This window comes from Elephas maximus, chromosome 19 (assembly GCF_024166365.1).
Source record: "Elephas maximus indicus isolate mEleMax1 chromosome 19, mEleMax1 primary haplotype, whole genome shotgun sequence".
Taxonomy (NCBI): Eukaryota; Metazoa; Chordata; class Mammalia; order Proboscidea; family Elephantidae; genus Elephas; species Elephas maximus.
This window is the reverse complement of record NC_064837.1, coordinates 9,982,159-9,995,900: the sequence shown is the minus strand read 5'-3', so window position 1 is coordinate 9,995,900 and position 13,742 is coordinate 9,982,159. Positions and strand designations below refer to the sequence as shown.

At 40.6% G+C, this 13,742-nt stretch overlaps 1 protein-coding gene across 1 annotated transcript in view; it reads right to left on the bottom strand.

Moving 5' to 3' along the window:
• Positions 1 to 2,484: 2,484 nt before the first annotated feature.
• Positions 2,485 to 13,742, bottom strand: part of LOC126063256 (myosin-2) — a 28,712-nt gene continuing 17,454 nt past the window's right edge. The window contains exons 23-40 of the mRNA XM_049861503.1: positions 12,403 to 12,645; positions 12,108 to 12,284; positions 11,880 to 12,025; positions 11,705 to 11,795; positions 11,229 to 11,618; positions 10,415 to 10,541; positions 8,928 to 9,046; positions 8,589 to 8,785; positions 7,501 to 7,684; positions 7,259 to 7,424; positions 7,031 to 7,155; positions 6,555 to 6,863; positions 6,265 to 6,468; positions 5,605 to 5,730; positions 5,342 to 5,512; positions 5,154 to 5,258; positions 4,939 to 5,034; positions 2,485 to 2,752 (exon numbers count right to left, since the gene is read on the bottom strand). Of these exons, the coding sequence (XP_049717460.1) occupies positions 2,600 to 2,752; positions 4,939 to 5,034; positions 5,154 to 5,258; positions 5,342 to 5,512; positions 5,605 to 5,730; positions 6,265 to 6,468; positions 6,555 to 6,863; positions 7,031 to 7,155; positions 7,259 to 7,424; positions 7,501 to 7,684; positions 8,589 to 8,785; positions 8,928 to 9,046; positions 10,415 to 10,541; positions 11,229 to 11,618; positions 11,705 to 11,795; positions 11,880 to 12,025; positions 12,108 to 12,284; positions 12,403 to 12,645 (3,129 nt within the window). The 3' untranslated portion in view covers positions 2,485 to 2,599. The remainder of the gene's footprint in view (positions 2,753 to 4,938; positions 5,035 to 5,153; positions 5,259 to 5,341; positions 5,513 to 5,604; positions 5,731 to 6,264; positions 6,469 to 6,554; positions 6,864 to 7,030; positions 7,156 to 7,258; positions 7,425 to 7,500; positions 7,685 to 8,588; positions 8,786 to 8,927; positions 9,047 to 10,414; positions 10,542 to 11,228; positions 11,619 to 11,704; positions 11,796 to 11,879; positions 12,026 to 12,107; positions 12,285 to 12,402; positions 12,646 to 13,742) is intronic.

Below are 13,742 nucleotides of genomic sequence, written 5' to 3'. Positions count from 1 at the left end.
GGCAATGAAGGTCTCCAAACACAATTCTCCTCATATTAAAGATGTTTGGATATAATTAGATTTCCTCTGACATTGGGTTAAGTATATGAATCAATCTCCTATAAATAATTTGAGTTGTTGGCAGCCTGAAAGGGATCTACCTTTGGAATAATGTAAGGTGTTCTTTCAAAGATAGCCATGTTCTGGAATCCCTGAACTCTGTTGCCTTCTGCTCTTCTGTTTCACCCAGTTGCCTGCGTGAAGTCTTTTCAGCTGCCCGGCACAATTGCAGAGCTTATTATCCTTGGGAGGAAAGTTTCTGCTCTTCTCCAGAGTGTTATATTTATTTAAAAAAAAAATTATCTTTTTGCAGTTTATTGTTCTTTCTCGAGGATGCTGGGAAATTTAATTTTAAAAATTGCTTTGCGAGGGCAGCCAAAGATTGACAGTTTCTTTTGTTACCTCCAGTCGGTCTCCTCTAATTCATTGTTAAATCATCCAGTCCCATTTCAGACTTGCTCCAAAATTGCATTGCCTTGCCGAGCTGAGATTTCCTGCTTCTCTTAGGTTCTTTGTGCAAGTTGCCTATGAAATCCTGTCTCCTCTATGAAACTCAACCTAGGAAAATATTAGAAAACAGGGTGTTTCTTTTTTTTTAGGACTTAGCCTCCATCAACTCCCCATGGTAAATATTTCACATTTTGCTGGCAAATAAGGTCTGAACATTATTTTTATTCTAATTTTCCATTTTACAAAATGTTTATTTATTGTCTCTGCAGCCTTTCATCTCTTTATGTCTACATGGTCTGCTTAGGACCGGGACCAAATTTACTTAATATACTTGGTTTTGTACTCATGACTGTATTATTGTACTTGATTTTGGATTGGCTTTATGGAACAGGTTGCCTTATGAAAGCAGATATCTGGGGATAATGGTTGTAATGGTCACAAGATTTTATTATTCTAAGGGGTAGTCTATTCCAAAGTCTTCATTTTACTAATAAAGTGACTGAGATCCAACAAGCAGAAGAGACCGCGCACAAATCACACAGCTGTCTAGACCCTGGTCACCTGACTTGGAGTCCAGCACACCTGCTGGCCACCCTTTTCCAGCTGGAGTAGACTAAGGCCGTAGGAAGGGTCTGACAGGGGATGTGCACCTTAGAGGCTTCCCTAGACAGCCGCTGACCCACTTCGGTACCACAGGTACTTCGTTTTACTTTCTCACACTTCTGTTTCTTTATTTTGCATCTGCAGAAGGTGGGCAACGAGTTTCAGGAAGAGAGAACATTTTAATGCTACTGAGGATTCGGTGGGAATTTTAAGGTAGCCTTTTGACCTGATTTGGATAATTTTTTCCATAACTAGAAAGCAAGACTTTGTTTTTGGCTACTACTGCCAAGTATGAGGCACTAACGCCCATTGACAGGTGATGGGGAACAACGCGAATGAGGTGCCAACGCGGTGAGAGCAGTGATTCCACAGGCTTCCTAACAGAAGTCCAGGGCTACACTGTGAAGCCGGTTTACCTGTTCAACTGCTTGCACACATCTGATTCAGTCTTTCTCACGTGGTGCCATTAAACCAAGATACTCTTGCATTCTGTTCTGGTGGGAAGTTGCTATTTAGCTTTTCCTTTTTGCCCTCCGGAAATGTTACATGTTTGGCTACACGTCTCAACTGAATCCAGTTTAAAAATCTTTATCCTGCCAGAAAACTTCTGTGAGTAGTCCAGATTGTTACCATATCTGTTTTTTGCACCAAGCTCATTCTCATCATTAAATGTGTTGAATATGAGTTAGAGTAATCTACTTTGAGAGTCATGGTTTATTGATGCTTTTAGTTGTTTATTTAGGCTCTTTACATGAGTAGACAGGTGGCCATGAAGTCTGGAGATACAGGCTAATAAATAGCTTACTGATATTATGTTATAATGTAAGAGAGTAATATTCACTATGTCTCCTGACTTTATGACCACCCTATAGCCTTCACTGGGAGAGGGGCCATATCTCACTCTTTCATGTCAAACCCATACTATATGAACATTCAGGATATTGGCATCAATGATACAAACCTTCATGGGCTAATAAGAATAATCTGGGCTTATATTCTTGATAACAATTATTAAGCAAGGAGAATAAATGAATAGCTTGGTCTGAATCACTTAGAACAGAGCTAGTGCCAACCTTTGCATAGACCTGGAAAATTAGGTTCATGTTAAGGGAAACAGGAACTTTCTGAGATTTTCCTATACTCAGATATTGAGCAAAGGTGAAAAATAAATAAAAATGACTTCCAGATTTCTGTCCATCAGAACAGGCTTCCCTTATAAGTAATACTTTTATAAAAGTGTTACTATAGACTTAAAAGTGAAAACATAAATACTTTTTAGTGGCAGGTTGAACGTTGTTGTTTGGTAGCCTTCTGATTATCCACACTTTGCTATCACTTCAGGAGAGAGAGAAAAGACAAGACCAGTCTAGGGATATCATTTGCAAAGTGCCCTATACTCTTTATTTTCTTTGTAATAGCGTAAAATAGACAATAATTACAGAGAGAAAGGACCAAAGATTTCACATTCTGTGCCTCTCTTCAGTCATTCTATAGCATCAGGACTCAATCACTCTTCACTTATGATTTTTGTGTGAACCTCCCGGCTCTTCACCCGCAGCTTGTTGACCTGGGACTCGGCAATGTCAGCGCGCTCCTCGGCCTCCTCCAGCTCATGTTGGAGCTTGCGGAATTTAGATAGATTTGTGTTGGATTGTTCCTCCTGAGAATGAAAATACAATTGTAAGGAACCCACACTGTGCATCTTTCTAGACTCTGTAGGTGTAAGGGGAAAAAAGGACTTGGCATCTACCGAGGTCTTAAAACACTCAACGAAAAACATCATTATCTTATCGCCTCCTAGATTTTTCTTATTATTGAAATTAACTTCATGATTGATTTGGGTCTGATGTCTCAGAAATAATTGCATACGTATTTTTGCAACCAAACATATTAAAGGATATGTATCACAAGTAGAGGAGCCCTGGTGGCACAGTGGTTAAGAGCTCGGCTGCTAAGCAAAAGGTTGGCAGTTCAAATCCACCAGCTGCTCCTTGGAAACCCTATGGGGCAGTTTTACTCTGTCCTAAAGGGTCGCTATGACGTCGCTATGAGTCAGAATTGACTCGTCAGCAGCAGCTTTGGTTTTGTTTTTTTTTTTTTTGGTTTGTCAGAGCGGCGCAAGAAAAAAATACAAGATCAGAGAAGGCAAGAATATTTAAATCATAGCTGTTAATGTTTGCTAAGATGATGACTATTCATTTGAATTAAATGTGTATCATATTAAGGATGAATTATTAATAGTTGCTTTATATTGAAATAAGTGTTGAATTTAATCAGATATAGTTTTAGCACATTCTTAAATTGTATTTTTTTCTCCTGCTTTGGATGTAATGGTTCTACTGATAGATTGCCTAATATCCACTAGTCCTTACATTGTAGGAATTGAGCCTATTTAATCACTGATGGACAATTCCTCCAATCAAGCAAGAGTTTCAACTCTTCAGCAATTTATCTTTGCTCTAACAACACTGAAGCCCTAGTGGCGCAGTGGTTAAGAGCTACCACTGTTAACCAAAAGACCAGCGGTTTGAACCTACCAGCTGCTCCTAGGAAACCCTGTGGGGTGGTTCTACTCTGTCCTGTAGGGTCACTATGAGTCTGAATCAACTCAATGGCAATGGGTTTGGTTTTTTCTTTTGGTTTATAACAACGCTTATGAGTAAAACTGCCTTTAGTTTTTGTTTGCTTGGTTTTTAATTTTTTTCTTCCCTGTTCTCTCCTGGAGAGGTTTTGGGATGAGGGTTCTGCTAGCTTCTTAAAATGAACTGGAAAGCTCTGTATCTTTTTTCTCATGCTCTGAACAGCTTACATAGCTTGGGGATTATCTGTTCCTCGAAATTTTGAAAGACCTATCTGGATCTGGGTCCATTTACAGAAGTAATTCAGAAATAACCTTATTTAGCCAACGGGGTAATTTACATTCTCCTAGAAAAATCATCCATTTCTTCAAGATTTTAACTTTATTGACAGAATTATATTTTTTAAACAATCGTCTGTACATATGGTTTACCCGTTCCTCATTCCTAATGTTGTGGGTTTGCATTTTCTCTCTCTTTTCTTTTGATTAAGCTATTTATAAGTGTATTTATTTTATTAATTTCTCCACAAAGAACTTAATCTTCTGCTTGTCTACTATCAAATTAGAATTTAGATTCTATTAAATTACAAAATATCAGATATTATTGAAATCACCAAAGTAGAAAATAGTATCCCCTAACACATCAATTTCTACCTTTGTCCTTAACGATACTTCCTCCTTCCAGTGATTTTTAAAAAAAATCATTATTATTTGTAACTTCTTGATTGGACTGTCAGGTTTTTCATTTATTTTTTATTTATAATGAAAGCATTTAAAGCAATGAATTGGCCTTCAAAGACAGCTTTGACTATATCCTATAGATCTGTGTAAGTACTATCATCTTTGTAATTCATTTATAAATAATTATTATTTTATAAGTATGTTTTTTTATTTCCAATTTAACCCATGAATTATTTAGGAAAGTTTTTTTTTTTTTAACATTTAAGTACCCTGGAATTTTTGTTTATATTTTCTCATCACATCCCAATTTTTTTACACTATATCTAGAGAATGTGAACTGTATTATTTTGGCTTTTTAATTTTTTGAGGGTTTTTTTTTTTTTGGATTAAAAATTTACTTTTAAATCAAACTATTAATATACAAATGATAATCACAAAAATGTACAAGTGTTTTTTAAGAATGTATACAGTTTCCTGTAAAGCAAACAGCTTGTTTACAACAAGGGGTAGTAAACCTAATTATTTTTTTTATAAGCTTTTCTTGACCTGAGGACTTCTCTCTTCCCGTCCACCTTAAGGATACTTACAGCCTCCTCAGCTTGTCTCTTGTAAGATTTAACTTTTGCTTGAAGTTTATCTACCAAGTCCTGAAGCCTGAGAATATTTTTTCGATCTTCTTCTGTCTGAAAGGTTATAAAAGAGTAGGGCTTTACTTTAAAAACAAGTGACAGGTGCACCATTGCATGTGAGTACTTCGCATGTATACGGAAGAGTGTTTAGCTCATAAAAGCAATTGCCATACCTGGTAAGTGAGTTCCTTCACTCTTCTCTCATGTTTGCGAAGACCCTTGACAGCCTCGACATTGCGCTTTTGCTCACTCTCAACCTCTCCTTCAAGCTCACGCACCTACAAATAAATAGGCTTATAAGAACTTTCATCTAATAAGGCGTTGGGAGCAGATGGAAATAGGCAGATATTAGGAGACCCACCCTGGCCTCCAGTTTCTGGATCTGCTTCTTGCCTCCCTTCAGGGCCAGCTGCTCGGCCTCATCCAACCGGTTCTGCAGGTCCTTCACTGTCTGCTCCAGGTTCTTCTTCATCCGCTCCAGGTGGGCACTGGTGTCCTGCTCCTTCTTCAGCTCCTCTGCCATCATGGCTGCCTAATTAGCAAATAAGCCAAGGAAATCAAGAAAGCTATAGATGCCAGGAAATCTCACTGCTGAATGAAGGGAGAAATGCTTTTGCTGCTCACATCAGTGATGGCCTTCTTGGCCTTCTCTTCTGCATTGCGGGCTTCCTGGATAATGTCCTCCATTTCTCCTTGAATCTGGGAAATGTCTGTCTCTAGCTTCTTCTTGGTGTTGATTAGGCTGGTGTTCTGTTTAAAAATAAGTTATATATATTTTTATCTTGCCATCAAAATACTTATTAGAAGACATTTCTTTGAAAAAAATTTAGATAAAAATTTACATGTCAAAATACCCTTCAATATTAAAGAATTTTGTTGTGTGACAATGAAATAAAATAGAAATGTTATAAAAATATTAAAATATTCAAGTGTATAGTTTATAAATAGCCAACAATGTTTTATAATTGTATAACTGGCATTTACCACTCACAGGAATAAAATTATAACACATGTTCTTAACGTTCCATTTCTCCACAATAAAAATGCCCATATTGAGAACAAGAGCCAATAAAGATATTAACACAATACTATATGGGACTGCCTCAGAATGTTTTAGAAAGTGAATAAATAATTATTTACAAGAAAAGTGAAAAATATCTCAGTAATACAGTGAAAATTTGATAAAAGTATAAAATTTGGCTGCCATATTAAAAAAAATTCAAGCTGATATTTTCTGGGACACATAGCATTTAGTGTAGGTAAATTCTTTGTGCTGAATCCCACCTGGGTGTGCAGGAGCTGGACACGCTCACTAGCATCAAGGAGCTCCTGTTCTGCGATTTTCCTGCTCCTCTCTGTCTGTTCCAGAGTGGCCCGCAGCTCCTCGATCTCGGCCTGAAGCAGGTTGGCTCTGCGCTCAACCATGGCCAGCTGCTCCTTCAAGTCCTCCTGGCCCCGGAGAGCATCATCCAGGTGGAGCTGGGTATCCTGTGGAATGAACAGTCATTGAGACATCCTGTTCTCAGAGCCGCACTCACTCCAGTTGTTCTGGGACTGTCTCTGGAGCCCATTACCTTGAGGATGCTTTGGGTGTTCCTGTAGTTCTTCAGGGCCTCAGCAGCCATGCGGTTAGCATGGTTCAACTGGATTTCCATCTCATTGAGGTCTCCCTCCATCTTCTTCTTGATCCTGATGGCATCATTCCTGCTCCTGATCTCGGCATCCAGTGCACTCTGCATTGTCTCCACCACTCGAATGTGGTTTCTCTTCAGCTGGTCAATTTCCTCGTCTTTTTCTGCAATTTTCCTATCGATTTCAGACTTGACTTGGTTCAACTCAAGCTGGATGCGCAGGATCTTTCCCTCTTCGTGTTCAAGGGAAGCCTTAGTGAGAATAAGGGGTGACATTAGCAGGGGAATGGAAACATTCTGAAGTTTTTCTGTATACCTCCTTTCAAGAATTTTCTGCTTTGTATCTTTTCATTCAGTCTATGCAGATGGGCCTAATTCTTTGCTGAATGTGTGTTTTTAATGCACAATTTGACCTGTACCTCTGCTTCCTCTAAAGCAGCCTGAATTTCCGACTTTTCCTGTTCCACCTGCTTCTTTATTTTCTCCAGTTCGTGGATACGTTTCCCTCCTTCTGCAATCTGCTCCGTGAGGTCAGAAATCTCCTCTATTGTTTTGGGTAAAAGACAGGTAGATATTTGGTCAGCCAAATGCCATTAAGGGAAGGTTCCTCCTAGTAATGAATATTATTGAAAGTGAAAAGGACTCACGCTGCAAGTTTTTATTCTCTCGCTTCAGAGTTTCAAGCTGATCCAAGGACTCCTCATAGGCATTCTTCATCTTGAACAGCTCAGTGCCAAGGGATCGGGCCTCTTTCTGGGAGGCCTCCAGCTCAGCATGTGTTTCCTCATACTTCTGCTTCCATTCTGCCAGGACCTGAAAAACCCGGAGCAGTTAGCTGCAGTAAAGACCAGAGGAAAATGGATAGAGCAGGGGCTTTGGCACAAGTTACCTTGTCAAAGTTTCTTTGCTTTTTGTCCAGGGCCGCACAGGCGGCATTTGTTCTTTCCACATCAAGCATGAGGTCCTCCACTTCATTCTGGAGCCTCTGCTTCGTCTTTTCAAGGGAAGCACATTTGGCGTTCACGGCTTCTACGTGCTCCTCAGCATCCTGCAGACGCTGGGCCAGCTTCTTCCTTGAAAATTATATTTTTAGAGAGAAGTAAACCAAAATAGGAATTGGGAACCATTACTACAGTCAAAAGTGTTGGAAACTTCATATTAATACTGTTCACACATTCATGCAACAAACATTGATGAGCTTCTTCTATGTACTAGACACTGGGTCCCTAGCAGTGAACAGGACAAATAAAGAACCCTACCAACAAGGGAGAGAGAAAAGCACTAAGCTAATAAACAAATGCATGCATAGCATATTGCAAATACAAGTGCAATGAAAACAAATTATATGGGGGGAGCGGTGGGCAGCTACTCTAGATACTCAGAGAAAGCCTCCTGAGAAGGTAACATTTGAGTCAAGATCTTAAAGAAGTCAGAGAATGAGCTAGAAAGAGATCTGGGGGAGGAGTATTCCAGGCAGAGGGCAAGTACAAAATGCTGAGCCAGCAATAAACTTGGTGTGTTGGACAAACAGCAATAAGACCTTTAATTATCTGTGTAATTACTTGTTATTCTTTGTTTACTTAACTGGATTTTAGGCTTATAGGGCAGGAACCATGCTTGCTTTATTCATGTCTTATTCTCAGTGGGTGATAATCCAAAACCCATTGCCGTGGAGATGATTCCAACTCATAGCAACCTTATAGAACAGAGAACTGCCCCACAGGGTTTCCAAGACTGTAATCTTTATGGAAGCAGACGGCCTTATCTTTCTCCCCTGGAGTGGCTGGTGGGTTCAAATCACCAACCTTTCAATTAGCAGCCAAGTGCTTAACCACTGCCCCACCATGGTTCCTCAGTGTGTGATAGTGCCTGGCAAATAGAGGCTAAGGGGCATTTATGAACTAATTCACTGAGCCTGCAAGGGTTGTATCTTTCTGATTCAATTTTCTGCACAGTCTCTTATGTTTGTGTACATACTTGGCCTCCTCCAGCTCCTCTGTGCGTTGGATGGCGTCTGTCTCATATTTGGTCCTCCACTGGGCGACCTCAGTGTTGGCCTTGGACAGTGCCCTCTGCAGCTCAGCCTTGGACTCCTGTTCCTCTTCATATTGTTCCCGGAGCAGGTCACAGTCATGGCGGGAGGACTGCAGGGCGTGGGCCAGGGCGCTCTTGGCCTGTAGAGGTAGTTACCCCTTCATTTTACTGGATATTTAAATATTCAATTCTTACATTTCAATCCTCTTTAAAGCTTGGTGTAATGTACTCCCTTTAGGGTTAGGTCATAGGGGAAACAATGAGCCTTGTAATAGTAGCTACCTTTATCTCCTCTTCAAGTTGCCTCTTTAATTCCTCGATCTGTTGTGTGAATGCTAGTTTGCCTCTTGTTAACTGAGATACCAGAGCTTCTTTTTCATCAAGCTGTCGTGAAAATTCACCTGAAGGACACACACAAAAAGGGCACCATTTTTTTTGTGTGTGCTTTAAGTGAAAGTTTACAATTCAAGCCAGCTTCTCATACAAACACTTGTACACACATCATTATGTGACCCTAGCTGCTCTCCCTACAAAGTGACAGCACACTCTTCCTCTCCACCCTGCATTTCCTGTGTCCATTCAACCAGCTGCTGTCCCCCGCTGCCTTCTCATCTCGCCTCCAGACAGGAGCTGCCCACATAGTCTCGTGTGTCTACTTGAGCCAAGAAGCTCACTCCTCACCAGTATCATTTTATGTCTTATAGTTCAGTCCAATCTTTGTCTGAAGAGTTGGCTTCAGGAATGGTTTTAGTTTTGGGCTAACAGAAAGTCTGGGGGCCATGTCTTCTGGGGTCCCTCCAGGCTCAGTCAGACCATCAAGTCTGGTCTTTTTACTAGAATTTGAGTTCCACACCCCACTTTTCTCCTGCCCCCTCAGGTGCTCTCTTCTGTTCCCTGTCAGGGCAGTCATTGGTGGTAGCCAGGCACCATCTAGTTCTTCTGGTTTCAGGCAGCTGGAGTCTCTGATTTATGTGGCCCTTTCTGTCTCTTGGGCTCATATTTTCCTTATCCCTTTGGTGTTCTTCATTCTTCTTTTCCCCAGGTAGGTTGGGACCAGTTGATACATCTTAGGTGGCTGCTTGCAGCTTTTAAGACCCCAGATGAAAGGCACCATTTTTTAAAGTGAAGAAAAAATTCTGCAAGTCCATATAAGAAATAATTTTTAACTCTTATCCCCCCAAATTGAGTGCTCAGATGATTGAGTTCTCTATTGATATCTTTAGGCTCAATATTGCTGTGAGTCAGAATTGACTCAACAGCAATGGGTGTGATGAAACATACATTAATCTGCATGAATAAATATAACTAAAATTCCTTTTGTTCTCTCCCTAGCTAGTAATTCTTCCTGGGCTGTATAATATTGTACAAAACCTAGTGATAACTATCAAAGAAGGGAGCTAGAATGTCCAGTGAGACTGAGTTGTCCATTGGCCTATTCAGGAATTTGCTTCACTCTGGTATAGATAAAAAGGAGCTTGGTCTGTAACAGAAGCCCTGGATCCCTGCAGGAGTGACCCCTAATCCCAACCATCCCTTCCATGTGGCCATATATTCAAGACCTTCCTAGAACAGAGCTTGACCAGGTCCTATTAAAGCATTTATCTCCAGCGTCATCCCAAAATGACCTTTCACGTAGGTCAAGAGGCTGAGTCCACCAGTGAATCACAAATGCTCTCAATTGCTTTTATTAGGCTCTCACATCACCAAATCATTTGTTCTTAACCACATCATCTCCACTCTTAGGTGCTGTAGAAGAAAGGGGGGATTACCAGATTCAGTCTGCAGTCGTCCTCTCTGGGCGGTCAGGTCATTGATCAGCCGCTGCTGCTCTTCTTCCTTGGATTTCAGCTCACTCAACTGGTCCTCTAGAGTGCGGCACATCTTCTCCAGGTTTCCCTATGTGAGAAAAAGTAAAAGTGAAGGAAGACCTTTTAACCTAATCATCTTTGCAAAACAAAACCATGCAATATTTATTTTGATATATACGATAAGTCAAATTCTTATATGTAATGTGATATATAAGAAATTTTTTTTTCTTTATATTTTAGTATTGCTGCCCTAAGTTGAAACTATACATTGGAATTTTTAAGAAAGAAGAAGAATGCTAATTGTGAAGCTCTGTTCAATATTAATGTAAAAATTTATAGATTATATTCTAGATTCAAGATTTCATAAGAACTGTATGGTATTTTTCCTAGAAGCATACTCATATATAGTTCTTTGCCTTTATGTATAATTACATTTTGCTTATTGGCTAATTGTAAATATCGGAGACCTGTGTTTTCCAATTGGAGACCTGGAGAGCACAGATGACCTATGATCAGAAGCTGGTGTTACTATTTATTACTTGTGTGACATGGCCGATGCTCTTAGCTTTTTTGAATTTCAGTGTCTTTCTCTGTTAAATGGAAATAATAATTAAAAAAAAAAAAAAGCTAATGTATTTCCTGCTAACTTCCTTGGATTACTGTTAATAACAAAAGACATAATATGCATACAGTGCCTAGTACAAACTATGATATGTACATAAATGATTTAAAAAAAATAATAACAATTTCCTATAGTACCAATTTCCTATGGTACCTTGGCTTTGGAGACAGTCTCTACGTTACTAGCAAGGTCATCAATCTCCATCTTCATTTCACTCTTCTCCTTCTCCAGCTTCTGTTTGACCCGCTGCAGGTTGTCTATCTGCTCCCCGAGCTCGGCCACGCTGTCCGCGTGCTTCTTCCTCAGGGTGGCCGCCGTGGCCTCATGCTGCAGGGTGGCCTCCTCCAGGTCCCTGCGCATTTTCTGGAACTCAGCCTCCCGCTTCTTGTTCAGCTCAATCTGGGCGGAAGTCGCCCCTCCAGCTTCTTCCAGCCGCTCGCTGATCTCCTCCAGTTCCCGGGAGAGGTCAGAGCGCTGCTTCTCGGCTTTGGCCCGGGAGGCCCGTTCTGCCTCGATTTCCTCCTCCAGCTCCTCAATGCGGGCCTGGAAACAGTGAAAAGCACAAACTCAGCTCCTTTCTGTCGTAACTGGGCCTCTGTGAGCTGGATAGATGGAAATCGTGTCCTTACTTGCAACTCCTTGATCTTCTTCTGCAGCTGAATAGCAAGGGCCTGTTCATCTTCAATCTTGCTTTGCAGATTGCTGATTTCAAACTCCTTCCTTTTTGACAAGTAGCAAAGGTTAGCAATTTGGTCCGCATCTAACATCTGGAAGCAAGTTCATAGGCGATTCTTCCATACTTACTTTTTCAGTTTTTCATCAAGTTGTTGTTTCTCATTTTCAATATCCATTATGGACTCTTGGGCCAACTTAAGGTCACCCTCAAGTTTCCTCTTAGCCCTTTCTAGATCCATGCGAAGTTTCTTTTCTTGCTCCAGGGACCCTTCAAGCTAAACATTAATAATATTGAGTCAGAATGAATGCTTATCTTTCTTTAGAAGAAAATACTTTCCTGGATAATACTAGACTTACGTCATCCACTTGCTGTTCCAGCTTGGTTTTCGCCTTGGTCAGGGTGTTCACTTTGTCCTCCTCTGCCTGCAGGTCATCCAGGGTCTGCTGGTGGGCCTCTTGGAGGGCCTTCTTCTCCTTGGTCAGCTTTGCGATGGTCTCATCCAGGCCTGCCATCTCCTCTGTGAGGTTTTTCACCTTAGGAGGCAAAAATGCTTTGCATTGAAAGTCATACTTTGGTAGATTCAGGTTTATGCTGTACTCCGGAATTTAAGAATGCACCCACACACAAGCTTTACGTATGTATGCCTCATACCTTGTTTTCCGTGGCATGCTTCTCCTTTTCAACCTTGGCCAGTGTCAGCTCAAGGTCATCTATGTCTTTCTTCAGTTCTGAACATTCATCCTCCAGTTTCCTCTTCTTGGCCGTCAGCTCAGCATTGATCTCTTCCTCATCCTCGGCTCTCTCTGTCACCTCTTTGATTTTGGCCTCGAGCTGGATTTTGGTTTTGATCAGCTGGTCGCATCTTTCCTCTGCATCAGCCAAGCCTTCAGCTTCCTTGAGTTGGAAACAAAATTAAATTTGAGATAAAAGAACGAAATATTTTACAATGATAACAGTGTAAATTTCTGCCATTGGTCCTTTGGATTTACTACATTCATTTATTTGTGTCTTAACAAACTTTCGTTTCACAAACCAGCTACAGTATGCAAAGGCAGGATACTCCACATTGTGGGAAACCCAAAATATGTCAGATGTTGTCCTGTTCCTTCAAAAGAGTTTATTCTACAGTGATTAGAAAAATCTACCCCCAAAATGCCATCATTAATGGAGAAAGCAATCAGTGACATAGAGATCAGAGAAGTTCAATCAGAGATAATTTCATTAAAGAGGTGGTATTTGAGTTTGACTTTGAGACATGGGTAGGATTTGCTTTTATAGAAATTAATTTATTGGGCAGTAGAGAAGGAGAGGAGAAGGCATTCCAGCAGGAGAAATTCAAGAGGTAGTTGCTACTGAAATATGTTTTGCTGTAGCATTGGAGGATGACCCTGGCTGTAACGCTCAAAGTTCAGGTCGAGGCATAATTTAATTTAAAAAACTCCTGTTAACCTGCTATGTTTGCAGTCACTGGGACTAGGGTTGGGAAGGAAATGAGAGCAAAATTGGAGTGGAATGTACATTCCTCACTGATCCACAACATCAGCTTTTGAATATATGAAAGAATAAAATGTGCTGCACAAAGCCAGGTAGTGAATATACAGTCATGTGCCACATAATGGCCATTTGGGCAGCATCTGACCACATACACGTCCATGGTCCCAAGCCCTGTAAAGCCTATTATATTAAAAACTCAAGGTACATGCTACAAACCGTACCTGACTGTTGCAACTTATGTACAAATTTGACTTAAAGACAGACTTAGGAATGGAACTGGTTCATAATTCGGTGACTGCCTGTACGTAATACGGTGTTTGCACAACATCCAAATCACATAACGTCCTATTTCATACAACACATCTTGGATGTTAAGTGATGCACGACCGTAGTGGTGTAGGCCAGATTCTGAGTCATCCTCTGGGGACAACATGAGAGAATCAGGATAGATTGGGGGAAGAAGGGCAGAAAAACGGTTCTTTTCCCTTCTGTAACCT